Source organism: Rhopalosiphum maidis, chromosome 3, assembly GCF_003676215.2.
Source record: "Rhopalosiphum maidis isolate BTI-1 chromosome 3, ASM367621v3, whole genome shotgun sequence".
NCBI lineage: Eukaryota > Metazoa > Arthropoda > Insecta > Hemiptera > Aphididae > Rhopalosiphum > Rhopalosiphum maidis.
The window spans coordinates 39090329-39106872 of NC_040879.1; the positions used below are offsets into that span (position 1 = coordinate 39090329).

The window sequence follows — 16544 nt, forward strand, 5'->3', positions numbered from 1 at the left end:
TGTTCTTCCCATTGGATAGTTCTCGGGAACTGATTAGTTGTATTTTTTTTATCAACATTTTAATTTTCAATCATTTTGTACAAAATGACAATATTATAATTTCGTTGTCGTATAATTTATTTTTATTACTCTACATTTTATTATATAATATTATTGTTTACATTGTACGTCCTTCATTAGTTTTTAATTCTTAAAAGTCTTAAAATGAAATATGTGAACTTATTACTAAAACGCTTTTCCTTTAATATTTATTTATTTCTACTATCCAACATTCACATATAACTACTGATTGTTGAGTATGTACTTCAGTCAGTTGTGGATATTTATTAACAAGCAGCAATAAATTGATCAACCTTCATTAAATTCCATTAAATTATGTTATTGATTATAATTAATATTAGTTGAATCTTTCCAATTGTAGTTATCATTATACTTTTGTTCCTCATATAAAGTTAAGGCTTTTACTACGATATAAGAAAATAAATGAGCTGATAACTTAGCATTATTTATACATTATGACTATAAATTGTTAATATTCTTTCAACGAGTTTTTAGGGTAATTTGAAGACGTGTAAGTATGTTTAAATTTTATATGATTTCAAAAGTATTTTTCTAATTCATTTATTATTTACTTTTTCATGGATTTTATTTTGTTAATTTGTTACTTGTTACTTATTATCAGTATATTGTGCCTGTTATATATAATAAAATAAAATAAATAAATAAAAATATTATAACACTATTATTACTATCATATCATGGCTACTGTCATTAATATAATATTATAAAAAATTTTTACCTTAGCATATTCTCTCACATACTTATGTAGGTACTACACTACTACCTATATCTAATGTAAATTTTCCTGTTGTTACTTATTAATTCTGTACAGTTTCAATCTTAAGACTATATGATCCAAGGTTTTAATCACGATTAAACATTTTTAGTCGTGGTTTTAATAATAATATAATGCTAATTATGAATTGACCCGTTAATATTTAATTGATTACAGTTTTAACTATTATCTATTTTATATAAATCAGAAACTTGTAAATGATTGTAATGATTATTTAGGGATAGTTTTTATTATCTGTTTCAAGTCTTTAATTTTATTTTCTAAGATTGATAAGTTTGATTTTTTGGGTTGTATTTTATCAGTTTAAAATGGTATGTTACTTCTTCATTCAATCAATGCACTATTTCATTTGTTTCAATGATTCTAAGTTAGTCTGATAGACATTTAAGGCAATAATTCTAGTTGAAATTAAAAAAAAGTTCTGTTTTGCGGTATTAATAAAAAAAAGCGATATTTTTAAAGTATTGGCCATAGTATTTAGCAATTTATGTAGTATCTTAAGATATCACGTTATAAATGTAATTTATAATTTAAAAAAGCTATTATTATAATTATTATTACCTACTCGTCAGTTTTGAATAATAACTGTAAAAACTAATATTTAAATAATGTAATTACAAATAAATAAATTTTGTTCTATGAATACAGGTTGAAAGATAAAGAAATTGGCTAAGGAACATAATATTCAAAAGTATGACTGATATTAGAGAACAAATTTTGAGAGTTATTTATGACATAATTGAATGTCTTGTAAATTTACACAATGATGACAATTATAAATATGAGTACAGGTGTAATATTATCATAATTTTTAAGGGTTTGAGGAGTAGCTAGGTAAATGTCAAATTTTAATAATTAATTATCAACAAAAAGGTAGTATTGTGAATACTTCTTAAAACAAACACAAGATAAATATTATGTTCATTTTTTTTTATGTAAGCTTTGAGTTCACTAAACTCATTTCTAAACAGACGAGTGGTACAAAGAAGAAAATAATATCAGTTTATCACTTTTATAATCAGCATTTTAAAATATTACAAAATATAAATATTATAATTAACATTTAAGTTTTAATTAACATATACAAGAAGTGTTAATTGAACAGAATATGATTGAATTTCTATTGAATTTATTATATTTAATATATTTTTATTTATGTTGTGTTGTATTTTTTAGATGTTATAAATCCTGATGTGCATAACAACAATTGAATTGAAATTAATAATAATATTCTTACTCAATAAAATGCAGATAATAATCTAAAAGATTTTGTGGATATTTACACAGTAATGATTTGATTGATGAAGATCTCAGATCTTAAATTGTAAATAATTTAAATTGGTATTATTAAAGAGTAATTAATTTAATTTTAAGAGTAAAATAATTACTTACTTATTTATTTTGATAGGTTTCTTTAGTTGATAATAATTTCAAGATTTATAATTAATAATTTATTTTGTTGAGTGATGGACAATGTGTTATATTTTAAATAACATAATTAAAAATGTAATTTAAATAAAATAGCTTGGAGATACAATTACAATGTTCATAATAATACTATTTATATAGAGAGAGGAGAATAGTCAAAATTGACCATAATTGGTAAAAATTAGTTTAATTTGTTGATCGCAATGTTTTCATTGTCATGTTTGTTCCCATGAAGTATTTTTTTCTATAAAATCTCATTAGTAAATAAATCAATGATTGTAACTATTTATATAAATTATATTAAATTAAAAAAATATTAAAACGTTCTGTATAACATTAACTATACACATAATATGCATAATGTAAAATTTAATGACTGAGCTACTTGAAAAAGGTATAATGATCAATTAATTATTGACAGCTTCAAGTTATTCTGGTACTGGTTTGTTATAGCTCCGCCATCCATATAACAATAAATAGATACATTGATACCTATCATTAACCGATATATTAGTTATAGTTCTACAATTTTTTCTGACAGCTGGAAAGTTTATGCTAATTTGATACAACATAGATTTCAATATAATAAGGACAATCAAGTTAACCATAGGTATAATTTTGTGGACCCTAACTCAGGAATCCACACACAAAATGTTGAAAGAATGTGGGGTTCGGCCAAATGGGGCAACAAAAAACATAGATGTGCTGACAGAAAATTTTAGCCTCTTATATGGTGGAATTTAAGTGGCAATCAAAACTAAACAATAGTGATCTGTTTGACACCATATTAAAAGATATAGCAAAATTTTAGGAATCACAGAAACCATAATTTTTAACATTATAAACATTTGTATACATTTTTAATTTATCATTGTTTTAAAAGTATTATTATTCCATTTTTTAATTTAAATTTTTTTATATTATATCAATATAATATTATCTATTATTGAATTATTAAATTAATATTAATAAATAAACTCATTATTTCATATATATATATATAAAGCATAGATGTTCTTAATATAATAACTTCCTATTTAGTTAAAAATAATCTTGTTTATGTATTGTAAAAACAAAAAAAATAAAAATCGGCCTGCGTTTAACATGTAGTACGCTATTTATACATGCTCAATACAAATATGAACAAATAAATTAAAATGTATTAATGTATTGTACAGTATTGCAATAATATTACTACAAATACAAAAATAAACAATAAAATAAAAAAACTGATGTAGAAGAAATAACTTTAACTGTTTTATTAAATAATATTTTAAATTGTAAATTAAAAAAAAATGTGTTGTTATGCTCTTTAAATAGTATATTAATTTGTGAATAAAAATACAAAAATGTAGGTACATAACCTTTGAGAGGAATAATCAGAAACTTAGGGGGCTTTTTCTCCCATACAAAATTATTTTTATTCAATAGCTTGATTTATTACGATTTCAAACAAATGACAGGAAAATCTAAATCCTACAATATTGGTCCTTAATGAATCTTCCGAGGACCTATGCATATTATGTAGTTATATAGATTAGGGGTCGAAAATTTTTTCCAACAAGTGAGTTACATTTGTAACTTTAAAATACTAGTGATTGACATATACCTATTTATTTATTTGCATTTTTTTTATACAAGAACATTTAATATACAAGATCATGTATCTTGTAATGTTGTATACTATTTTTTTAGATTGACGACCCCTTCTTAAGTCCCGATTTCAATTTGTAAAAGTTTTTTAATAGTATTGGTTTAGTAGTCAATTATATTTTTATAAAAAAAATTGGCAAGAAATTTTGTTTTGGTGATTTTTCTATTGAGCAATTGAGATTTGTGAAAAAGTAGGAGTATAGGGAATCATACCTTTAGAGTACGTACGATTTTAGTTCGGTTAGGATTTTCACTATGGATTGATCAGAGACCCGTGGGGGCTCCGGCCCCACAACCCCCCACAGTTCTATAGATAAACTACTAAATATTACCAACATTTTATAACACAAATAATTCTTTCAAATTCCTATTTTTGTATTAATTGTCTTCTCTTATTCTCTTAAGATATAAAATATTTTACAATAACATATTATTTAATATATTATCTTATATAAACAAAATAATTAAATAACTAAACAAAATTCATTTTTTTGAAAAAAATCTTAATGTTGAGACATTTTTTGACATTCATATTATTTGTAAATGGTAGCTGAATGCCAAATTATAACTATAACTTGGTAATTTAAAATTTATAGTCATAAGTTACAAGAGCGCCTATCTGTCAAAATCTAGGGGGTGACAATCATAATTATAAGTAAATGTTCGTAATATTATCATCAAAAAAATTAATTTGTTATTCATAACAAAAAAATAACAATAATTTATCTATACTAGGGGAGTGACATATCACCCCCTTGCACCCCCTAATGGGCGTCCTTGATAAGTTGTAACTTGCAACTGTTAAGTCAACATTAATGTGTCTTAATAAAAATTAAGTTCATTCAAAGTTACTATAATTTATTATCAATAAAAATATTATATCTCATCAAATATTGGAATAATGATTTGTCTTTAAAAAAAAAATTGTTAATAGGTCTATTATCTATGCCCTATGGTGTAAACCCCACTTGTAGGCATAGACCTTAATCTAAAACCGTGGTGTAAACATTGCCAATGTCACAAATGGCGACCGTACTTCAGTGATAATGTCGAGTCAGATAATTTAGCCATGTTCACTATCTTAGTAAGCTCTTGGTTCAGCTAGTTTTTCGTTTAAAAAACCATAGTCAATAATAATAAAATAATAATGTCATCTATCCACCGCGACCAGTTTGGGCTTCACCTTTTAAAAAGCGCCGCCGCCGCCGCTATATCAATCTATCTGACAATGACTGTTCAATTACTGAATCTATATCATATATTGTCAGTATTTTCACATAAAACACGATATATTTTGGGGGGGGGGTGAGGCATTACAATATTTGGGGAAGGGGATAAATCCCTCAGGCTCTCTACTTCCGCCTATTGTCGGATAAGTTAATATTCTATAATCTACTTAGATACATAGTAGGAATCAGTGTATGGTCATAAGTTACAACTATTTCTATACAGCATTTTAATATTATCCCTCAAAATCCTAAAACATTATTAAAAAACAGTAATTAAAAATCAATAATATGAGAAAGTCGATCTCAAATTGACTTAATAAAAAATTCATATCTGTTTTCAGAATTCTTATTGTTTTATTATACCACGCCCAGTTATAATCTCTCGTTGGGCTGATTATAGAAGGGAAGTAATTGAGATAGGCACCCTGCTATATCCACCCTATCCACGTACAAATAATGGGCGGTAGACGGGGAATATCCCACCACAACAACTATCGCAATAACAGAATATATGAACGTAGAAATAGCCACCATTACCCAGGTTAGGTTGCCCAAGACTACCCGGAGGATAGAACCCTATTACTATCCCCGATTGTAGTTAGAAATACAACAGGTGTAATTTTTCGGCCCACTTTATATAATATTTACCTTGTCTATAGGACTATAGCAAAATAAAATTCAATATATTACTATATGTCGTTTGGTCACTGGCTGTCAGACTTTATGCCGGTAAACCACGGACTAAAATTAATCTTAGTCCGTGCGGTAAACACATGAAAAAAATAGATAATATTTATATCCATTTTGCTATGAGTAAACAGCTGAAGTTCCAAATCGATAATACTGTCAGAAATCACTATATCTGAAATACAGCCAGTGGTTACAGTACAATAGAGAAGTCGTACGCGCTATGCGCAGCCGTGAAAGTAATATCATATAGTGCCTATACACTATAATTTATAGTAATCAATAGTATGTATTTGATTATGTAATATTCTTTGGCGCGTTTGTTGTTATTGACTTTTGAAAAGGAGGTTGGAAAAGTATAAGCGATGTGGTGGGTGGTTGCGGGAGGCCGGCTACGAAATATGCATCCTTTTCCTTCGTCGTCAATCCAATCAAATTAGTAAACAGCAAAAGCCATGTAACGCCATCTATTTGGTAAAATATTACTATTTTTTTATCTTTTATCTTTTAAATTTAAATGTAAGTAATTAAGAAAAACACTTTTAATTTATTTCATATCCTATAAGAATTGTAATTGTATATCGTAAATGTGTTTTATGAATATTTGTACTTCCACAGGTAGCGCTAGATCTGTCTTCGATGCACGTAAATCGTCCCACCAACCCCCACCGTGGCAATAGACACTCGACGTCGGGCTCGATTCGAGTAATTAATTACTCGTTTCAATGTTGATTCAAATCCACTTCATCTTAGTCTGTATTTTTGACTAATGGTTGCTTCATATTATTGTTGAACTCGTTTATTATTTGTTATCACTTGGTATTTAATTTATACTTAAATCGATTGTTGTCTATTGAGTTTATGAATGTTGATATTCTCCAGTAACAGTGTACACGACGACAATAATAATATTTTATTAATTGACACCTGTTAACATTTTAAATATTAGCTAGACGCTGGCAGTAGTTTCTTTCCGTTGTTTGGTGGTCGCTGTCAACATGTCCGATCCCAATGATAACAGGTGAGTATTATTTTACTTATCTTAAGTCATAAGTCCAAGATTAATTTTTTCTGTTGTATTCGTGTTTAGTGTTTGTGTGTGACAATTTTTGTCGACTCAGCACTATTAATGATCTAAACTGTGGTTTTGTGTATTTTTTCTCAGAGCGAGATTTACTCTTATTTTGAAGGTTTTTTAGGGGCTATAGCATTCAAAAGATTGCTTTTTCATTTAATATTAAATGGTAAATATTTCACTTATGTTTCTGACTAAATATAGAGTAAAAAAATATCATCTTTTTTTTATCTCTTGTGAATCATGATAATAGAAATAATCGTAAATACATAATCACTTAAAAAAATTTACATAAATTTTTAAAAATTCTGTTCTTAACTCCATGTATCCAGCTTATTAATTCAGCTGTTACAATTTACGTAAACAATAATTTTGTAATTTAAACTTAAGATTCTAAAAATTATAATTTTTTTCCTTAAAAAAAAATCTTATGATTTTACATTTATTTATATTAATTTTAGCAACAATGGCTATTATCTATCTGATTTTTTTTGTTATAATAAGTTCTTAGAACACATTTTCTCCTATGTAGGATCAGTGGCATATACAAGGGGGGTTTGGGAGATATGACACCCTCCTTGAGCCGTATCATGTATTACTTATATATTACAATATACAATATATAATATACATTATTATAATATTACATATTCAAAACACTAACAATAAAAATGGACCATAAAATACCGACATAATGTATACATATTAATTAATTAAAATAAAAGTTATAGTTTGTACGCAGGGTTGAGCAGTATCAAATATACAATTGTATCTTGTATCGTGATACATAATCTTAATTACATATTAAGTAAAATTAAGTTGTAATTTGTATGTAAAATGTTATTAATTTTGATTTTTGGTATATATTTACATAATACATATAGTGATTTATTAGTAATATAATTTTATAATGTGTATTGACTTATTGTATTATTCAATATTTATAACTTTATTGCATCTATATGCTATAGGCTATAATGCTAAACTATTATAGAGTATAGAGTATGGACAGTATAGTGTATACTGTATACTGTATACTGTATAGATCTTTTACATTTAATAGTTAATAAAATTAAATTGGAAATATAAAAGTATTATGTATCAAAGCATAAAGATACATGTATTTTGTATCTAGATACACTAAATGCACGTATCATGATACTTTTTTTTAGTATCTTGCCCAACTCTGTTTGTACGTATTATATATAATATTTAATTTTTATTATTAACACCCCTCCCCTCTTAAGACAATCCTAGCTACACCACTGTGTAGAACATAATATGGTTTCATCAGTAAGAACTCATGGGTCAACCATCCTAGAGCTAGCAACACTAAATGTTGTTTGACCACAGCATTATTCAGTTACTGCTGACAAATACTATACCACATCATGCTCATTAATATTTATTATTTAGGAATATTATCAAATCATTTACTGTTTTAATAGTTTTATTTAAATATTGATACTGTTTTGCTGTATAATGAGATTATAGAATACGCTGACTTTTATTATGAAATAAATAAAGGATAATTTTGACTCATTCCAATTCATTTTGATCCATCAATGAGGTCTTAAACCTAAATTAGGGATTTGTTAAAGTTATATCAATTTAAAGTTTAATAAATCCACTATTATAAAATAAATGGTGGAACATTTAAGAACTGTAAGCATTGAGCATCTGCGGGTCTAGAACTGTTTTGAAATACTGGTCAAGTGTAATTGTCCAAGAAGTCACTCAAAAAGAGTTGTCTTTTCCTACGCTCCACAAAAAAAAAATGTTTTTAAGTATCAGCCAAAATGTCAAATTATAAACATATCTCCCTATGTTTATCGGTATCAATATTTATAAAGGCATAATTTGTTAACCTCATTATTAACATTATTAACATAATCTAATAAACTATAAAACTTTCATTCTCTGTTTTAATTAATGCTAAAAATATAATTTTGTTATAAAAACATTTTATCAATTGCCTAACAAAAATTAATTGGTAATTGTATTGAATTTAATTCAAATCTTCATTCTAGAATAAACTTACATGAAAATGAATTTCATCCAAGTCCTATTCCAGCTGTAGGAAATAGTGGTATTTGTAAGTATAAAATATATTTATTCTGATATTATTCTAACATATAATTATTTACTTTATGCATTTAATTTTTTTTTAAAAAATTAATAAAATAATTCATATTTATAATTACATTTAGCCTCAGCACTTCAAAGTCTACAAGTACCATATCAGGTAATTTAACTTTCATTTTGTATGATTCTAAACGGTAAAAAAATTAAAAAATAATAAATTATAATGTTACAAGCTCAAAATGTTTCTAAAATGTATTAAATATCCAGCTTCTTTTAGAAATGTTTTATTATTATGATGAAAAGCAACTAATAGGTAAAAAAATTATACTGGTATTTCTGTTTATTTAGCGGTAGTTTAATATTTTAAAATTATAATTATACTCTTGTGCCGTTTTAAGATGATGATACATCACATAAAAAAATAGTTTATCCAACTATGCCATTCTTCATAGTCAGCCAATCTTAGCTATATTGAAGTTGATGAGCTATACAAAAACAAATGCTCTACTAAATCATCTACCACTAAGTTATTTTCTTAAGACAGCACAAATATATTCAAACAGACTGAAGTAAAAGCCAAAAGTAGTCAAAGTGAAAATTTTTATAATTTTATTTCTACACCTTAGTATAAAATTCTAATTTATTTTTTTATTTGCAATTTAGTCGATGTTATTCAAAAAATGTCAATGTGTAAATAAACAAAAATATGGAGTTGTACAAATTTTTAATTTTATTACAAAATTTTAAAAGTTTACACTTATCCACTTTTTGCGACACTTGGTGTTTTAGTATTAAATTATCTAAACATATTCTAAAATCCTATATTCTGTGCCATTATTTTCTGAGGTTTTACATGTGTTTCAACCCTTCATAAATTAATCATATATTATTTTTATCCTCTATGTAATACTTCTTTCTATCACAAACTAACATATCTTAGTTTATGCTTCTTATTAATAATATGTTTACTGTGTAAAATGTTAATGCCTCAATGGTTTTTATTTAACAGTATTCACAATTTACGCTAAATAATTTCAATTATTGGCATAATGTGCTTTATTTATTCAGTGTAATGTAACTTGATCTACACTATAATTAAATTAGAAGTGTTATGATTCTATAAGTTTAATTTTCTATGTACAAGTCAAATTTCAATATTTAAATTATTCAGTTTTTAAGATTTTTTAGCAAGAAATTTTTTAGTAAAGCTACAAGTTTATACTTACTAATATCATATATTACGAACGTGTTATTTAAAAAATTACATTTGGCCTAACATGTTAATGTATTTTAATTAATTGAACAGCTATGTATTATGTTTAATCTAATAAACAATCAACATAATGATATTTTATAATACTATAATTTATTGTGTATTGTTTAGTATTTGGGAAATGAACTTCAAAATATTACTGGATGCATAAATTATAAATCAGGTGTTATTGTTAATACAGTACCACTTCTTTTTATAAAATTAAATTTGATGCCTGGAGAAATTGCGCCAATTATTGCTAATTCTTTGGATATTAAATTTATATTACATTATGTCGTGACCAGTAATCGTCCATTTGGAATTTGCCACAAAATGTAAACTATATCATATAATAAGTTATACTTATTCACTTATTTATAATAATGTAATAACAATATCTGTTTCAGTAACGAAAATATGTGTACATATGGTACACTAGCTGCAATTTGTGACCATTCTAAAGTCATGGAAGCTACTACACCAGAAACATATGAAATTAAAGTTAAGGGCTTACAGCTATTTCAACTTTTACATGTCAAATCATTTCCTGATAGGTAATTAATAATAATTGTTAATTATTTAAAAAATATTTAGTTGTGTAAGTTATATAGTATGTTTTCAGACCACAGTTGAAACTACTACAAACTATTTGTGTGTAGAGATATGTATTTTAATGGAGATTCAAATACATAAAACCTCAATAAGACGAAATCGCTTGGGACCATGCAATTATTCCGTGTTAACGGGGTTTCTGTTTTGACGGGTTCAAAAAAATGAAATTTGAAAAAAGCACCAAAGAAATTTTCTGTAATATCAGGGTTTCCGTTTCACCGAATTTCCGTCTTATCGAGATATTACTGTAGTATAAATGTATAATAGGTATCAAAATAAATATTATTTACTTAATTTATTTATTAAAATTATATTACCTTTTAATAGTAATCAATACAGTTACTCAAAAATTAATTTTCTTTTAGTTAAAGAATATTGTTAGTAGGTACATCTAAGTTGAAAATATTACAATTGAAAAACATTTAGACTGAAATTAATACAGAAAAAAAAATAGCTTCTTGGGATTATTCTGTTTTAGTTATTTAATAATATATTAAAAAAATGAATTGATTTGTTTACTTTAACATATCTATACTGTGGTCGAAAGAAAAATAAATAAAGGGACAGAGACTAAAACTATAAACAAGTAAAACAACAACATAACATAACTATAAATCAATTGAGAAGTGTGAAATAGCTTATTGTTATTTGGATTAGATTATAAATTTAATTATTTAGTGTATTTAAATTTTTAAATTTTTTTTTTTTAGTGATAATGAAACACTTGCTTTGGCTCGAATCAAATTTATACAAAATATTACAATAAAACAACATCCGTACAATGAACTGTGTTTACGTCCAAAGAAATATAATTTAAGTCCGGGTGAAATGTAATAAATTTACACACTATTGAATAAAATATGAATTATACCAAATTAACATATTAATATTTAGTATGCATTTGTATTTTTTAGGTTCCATAAGAAAGGCATGTGGCAAAGTCAGTGGCCAGCTTGGGTTTATAAGCAATTTGATGTTGATGAATTAGTATCTCGCATTATCAAAAAAGTTAAATTATTGTGTAAGGCTTAATTATTGAATAATTTATTAATATGATAAAATCTATTTGTACAGGACGATTCTTTTATCATAAAACACTCATTATTTTAAAAAGTATTTATGTTTTTGAAAACATTTTTTTTACATAGTTTTAAGTTGTTAAAAAAATAACGTTTTTATTAAAAAATTATATTTTTAAATATTTTTTGTTCTTTTATTTTTTTTAAGTTTGTACTTTTTTGAATGACAACATAGAGTTTTAATTTCATATTCCAAAGCAGAATTATTTTCTGAGTATTTTTTTTACATCAAAATCAAATTTAGGCGAGTAGTTTATGAGTTATAAGTATTTTAAGTTTAGATGTGCGGAATGGAGTGGTATGGGGTTACCTTGCAAAATTTTTGTTCACTACTCCACTTGTCTAAACTTTAAATATTTATAACTCAAAAACTACTCGCCCTGAATTCAATTTTTATCTATCTGGTACATATGTTATGTAACTGATATTTAAATTTTTTAATGTTTTATATTTTAAAGATAAAGGTATAAAGTTCTCAAATGTTCCAAGTATATTTTCATTCCAAGTGACAAAACTTGGTTTATTCACTCAAGAAGAAGTAAATGAATTGCTTGGTATTGAGTCAACAAACCTACGACTTCAATATGAACTACAGTATTTAAAACAAAATGTAAGAAATGGTAGGAATTAAAGTAACTAAAATGGCTTATTACTCTTTTATTCTAGCAATCAATGCAAAAATTTAAGTGCGCTAGACTTAGATGTGATTTTCCAATTTCTAATATGAGTCAATTGCTTTCAATATCTCTTAGTGGACTAGTGGATAGTTATTGTGACTCTTGGGGAGTAATTAATGGCCTAGTTACAGTTACTGACCTAGAAGATGGTTTAAGCGTGGTAATAGTTGAAAATATATCATCTGATATCTGGTTCTTTGGGTATAATAAATATATTATTTTTTTGTTATTAGTCATTACTCATTATTGTAATAATTGATTTTTATAGGTATACAAGTTCTGCAATTTTTTGTCCAAACTGTGCAAATTATGTAGGTTGGAAATTTGTGAATACTGATAAATCATCACTATTGCCAAAAATTTTTTATGGGTTATCTGCACATACCGTAACATCTATGGAAACCTACATATTGCCTTTAGCTTCTCTAAATGATGAAATGCCACTCGAAGAAAACAGTGATAGAGAAATAATATTCGAGTCCGTCAGTGATGGAGACATTTTAGTAAGATTTTGAGACATTTTTTAAATTTTCTTTACAAGTACACTATATGTAACCGAACCATAAAGATATATATTTGCTGCTATGCATACATATAAATACATAATTCAGCAATGCTTAGTATAGAAGAGTATAATTTAAATAGGTACATTTTTAAATATTCTGCTCGTTTATTAAATCTTAAATAGTTTTTTTATTATTATTAAATTAACAAATAGCACATTATATTATTTTATATTAATAAAAAGTTAAATATGGGAAATTAATAAAATTACAGTTTTTTTATATGAATAACATTATTAATCTTTTAAACGTTTTTTACTGCCTTAATCAATGTAATTTTTAACTACCTATTCTTGTATCAAAATATTTTTTTTTTTTTAATTATTCATATTTACCACAATTCATACTATACCTATCAAAAAATATAAAATTTTAACAACAATTATGTTTTTATAATAACATATTAACATAATAAATTATGCTTAATTATATTAGTTTATTAGTTATTACACAATAAACAAACTATAACCAGATATTCTTGTATATTTAGAATATTGTATTTAACATATTGTAATATGTAATTAACTAAATTATTATTGAGTTCATAATTATTATTTAAAATATCTGATTTAAGTACATAATAATGATAATACATATAATACCGACTGACCATTGTCGTTCCTAGAATTTCGAAAAGAGGGCCATCAACAATAAAAAAACTCGTGTACAATTAAACGATTGTTAATGCTACAAATTACTTAATATACTACTTAGCGTTTCTTAAACTTTTGTATAAACCCCTTAAAGATAATAAAAATATTGCGAGCTCCTTAAGAGGACGCTAAACCTGCACGTGTTGTCTCTGTATTACAAATATAAAACGTAGCAAAAACTATTTTGCGCGAGAAAGAACTGAGAAGGCTATATGAAAAAATAACTAAGAAACGAATTTTTCACTACATAAAAAGGAAAACTTTGCCTGTGAAATATCGTTTTTATTTTTTAGATATTATAACTAAAAAAAAAAGTTATTTGAGTTAAAAAATAATGGATTTTGAAACAATAAGAATTTTTTAAGTCATAACTCATAAGTGATATTAAAAAAAATAAAAACGATGTTTCACAGATAATGTTCTTAGCTATATTATACAGGGGTGTATTTAAGGGAGGGGCACATGGGGTCCGTGCCTCCCCCATTCACCTATTTTATACTTATTTTTATTATAAGAAAAAATTTACAACTCTACGCCCCATGTACGCAAATTTAAACTTTTTGTTTGTGCCCCCCCTCTTAAGACATTTCTAAATACGCCCCTGACATTGTATATCAATTTGGAGTCTTAACTATCACTACAGCCCGAGTGGTTTTATCCCGCGCAAAACAGCTGTTGCTGTATTTTACGTGTGTAAAACGTAGACAACACATGCAGGTGCAGTGTCTTTTTAATAAAAATGTTTTTATTGTTTCAATTTCATATCCAAAATATTTATATTTTAATGATATAAAATAGAATAAATAAAAAAAAAATGGTTCTATGTGATGGATGGAGTTGTTTTTTCGATACTAAACTTATAGTATGAATTAATAAAAAAATATAAACAAATTAATATATTAATTAGTTAAATTCTTAAACTGATTTTACTTGTAAGTAAGGTAATCGATTTCTATATTTATTTTTAGGATACATAATATGAGTAGAAAATCCAATTCATAGCGGTACGTTAAATATAATATATTATGAGGTAACGTTTAGTGATGACAGTATCTTTTACGGGTATTGTTAATTTATTTATATATTATACTCATTATAGGTGCCGCACGCAAATATCTCGTGTCACCACTGCCACTCGCAACCTTAGAGTACCATCCGGCAACCACCACTTCTGTCCGCCAACACAATAATATAATGTAAATAATAATTATTATTACTAGCTATATTACTGGCCTTCCACACATTTTTCAAAGGACGAAAACCTGCAAGTACCTGGCCTATCTGCTCCACTAAATTTTATCTTTCTCTTTACTACCGCCCACGTGAAAACACTTTGGACTTCCACCACATAAACAGACTTCAATTTCAATCATAATGAAGTAGCGCACCACCTAAAATCTTTCTTTCAGCAATGTCCAGTGGGAAGAATGATGATGTTCGGTGCTATTAAACACCGACGGGTGTCTGGTCCTTTAGTTAGGAATTAAGTATATATATTTGTATTTGTCAATCATGTACATATTATTTCATTATTGTTACTAAGACACTAAGTATCTGATGGGTACAAAACAATTTGTTATAGTATTATGAATATTATTATCATGTTTCCAGTTATTGTTCCAAGATGCCGTTGTATGTACACGTACATGTTATTATTATTTATAATCATATAGAATAATGCTATTATTATAGTTTTTTAAGGCAACTGACATGAGACGATTGTTTGTTTCGTCGACAGTATTATTCTTTTAGATTCTGAACGGAGTGATGAATGTATTGATTTTACATTAATGTATGTTTTTATTTATTCATTTTTAATTTAATTTTTATTTTTGTATCTGTTATCAGTCATCAGGTTTTGGAGTAGTAATAGTGCTTTGATTTGTGACTTCAACTCCTTTTTAAAAATGAAAACGAATCTAGTTGATACTTGGGGGGGGGGGTCAAAAGTTAAAATTTTTCAAATTGTATGAGCGTATGAAATTTAATTTTTTAATGGAATCGCGTAAAATATAGATATATTACAAATTAAATTTAGGTAATAATATACCTATACTAATTATCCTAGACTGACAAATTATCTTCGTTCAGAATCGTTCTTCGTGACTTCGTGTACAATGATACCTATCATTGCATTCAAATTTAACACATCCATTACAGAGTATAGGGGTAATACCCCCCTTGAAATAAACACTGGTCATTATTTAATACTTTTTTTATTTTAAAAACAATACCAATTGACTATTTTGATTATTAGCATTTAACACGGATTTCATTCCATCATATTATAAATTGTGGTTTTGACTGTTTTGAGTCCATCCAAATTCCAAAACGTAATAAGGTAGGTAAGGTTTTTCAATTTACGAAAATTTCACATTATAATACATTAAGAAGACGTTATACCCTCATGTGTTGTCTTTGTCTTATTAATGTAGATCATAGCAAATTTTCGTTCAGCAGAACACATTTTGTAATGTTAGCTTTAATAATTTAATATGAGAGTAAATTTACCTATTATCAAATTTAAAGGTAATAATATTATTATCTAGGGAATCTCATAGGCTTTTATTGATATCTTAATTTTTAAGTGAGTTATGGTTATGTAAAATATTAAAACTATGAAATGCTCGTAACTCACTTAAAAATTAAAATACCAATAAAAACCTGATATGCCCTAGATAACATTATTACCTTT

At 26.1% G+C, this 16544-nt stretch overlaps 1 protein-coding gene across 9 annotated transcripts; it reads left to right on the plus strand.

Annotated features, from left to right (window-relative positions):
• The first annotated feature begins 170 nt into the window (after positions 1 to 170).
• Positions 171 to 15710, plus strand: LOC113556241 (protein cereblon-like). 9 transcript variants are annotated; one of them, XR_003405467.1, is made up of 14 exons: positions 178 to 571; positions 2033 to 2180; positions 6472 to 6874; positions 8959 to 9023; positions 9145 to 9173; positions 10398 to 10600; positions 10673 to 10819; positions 11588 to 11707; positions 11792 to 11898; positions 12415 to 12566; positions 12623 to 12834; positions 12902 to 13136; positions 14818 to 14879; positions 14949 to 15710. XR_003405467.1 is itself a non-coding variant. In XM_026961068.1 (14 exons), exons 3-13 carry the CDS (start codon positions 6852 to 6854, stop codon positions 14824 to 14826), a joined length of 1308 nt encoding a protein of 435 aa, XP_026816869.1. In that variant the 5' UTR covers positions 178 to 571; positions 2033 to 2180; positions 6472 to 6851; the 3' UTR covers positions 14827 to 14853; positions 14949 to 15709. The 9 variants fall into 9 exon arrangements, 1 of the variants encoding a protein (XP_026816869.1); XR_003405461.1 differs by having other exon boundaries at positions 9139 to 9173; positions 14949 to 15709; XM_026961068.1 differs by having other exon boundaries at positions 9139 to 9173; positions 14818 to 14853; positions 14949 to 15709.
• Positions 15711 to 16544: the final 834 nt, after the last annotated feature.

Excerpts from the sequence above, each read along its gene's own strand:
- LOC113556241 (XM_026961068.1), top strand. The coding sequence starts at position 6,852 with ATGTCCGATCCCAATGATAACAG. Across the intron at positions 10,601-10,672 it reads TTTGGAATTTGCCACAAAAT|TAACGAAAATATGTGTACAT; the intron begins GTAAACTATATC and ends TATCTGTTTCAG. Across the intron at positions 12,567-12,622 it reads TACAGTATTTAAAACAAAAT|CAATCAATGCAAAAATTTAA; the intron begins GTAAGAAATGGT and ends CTTTTATTCTAG.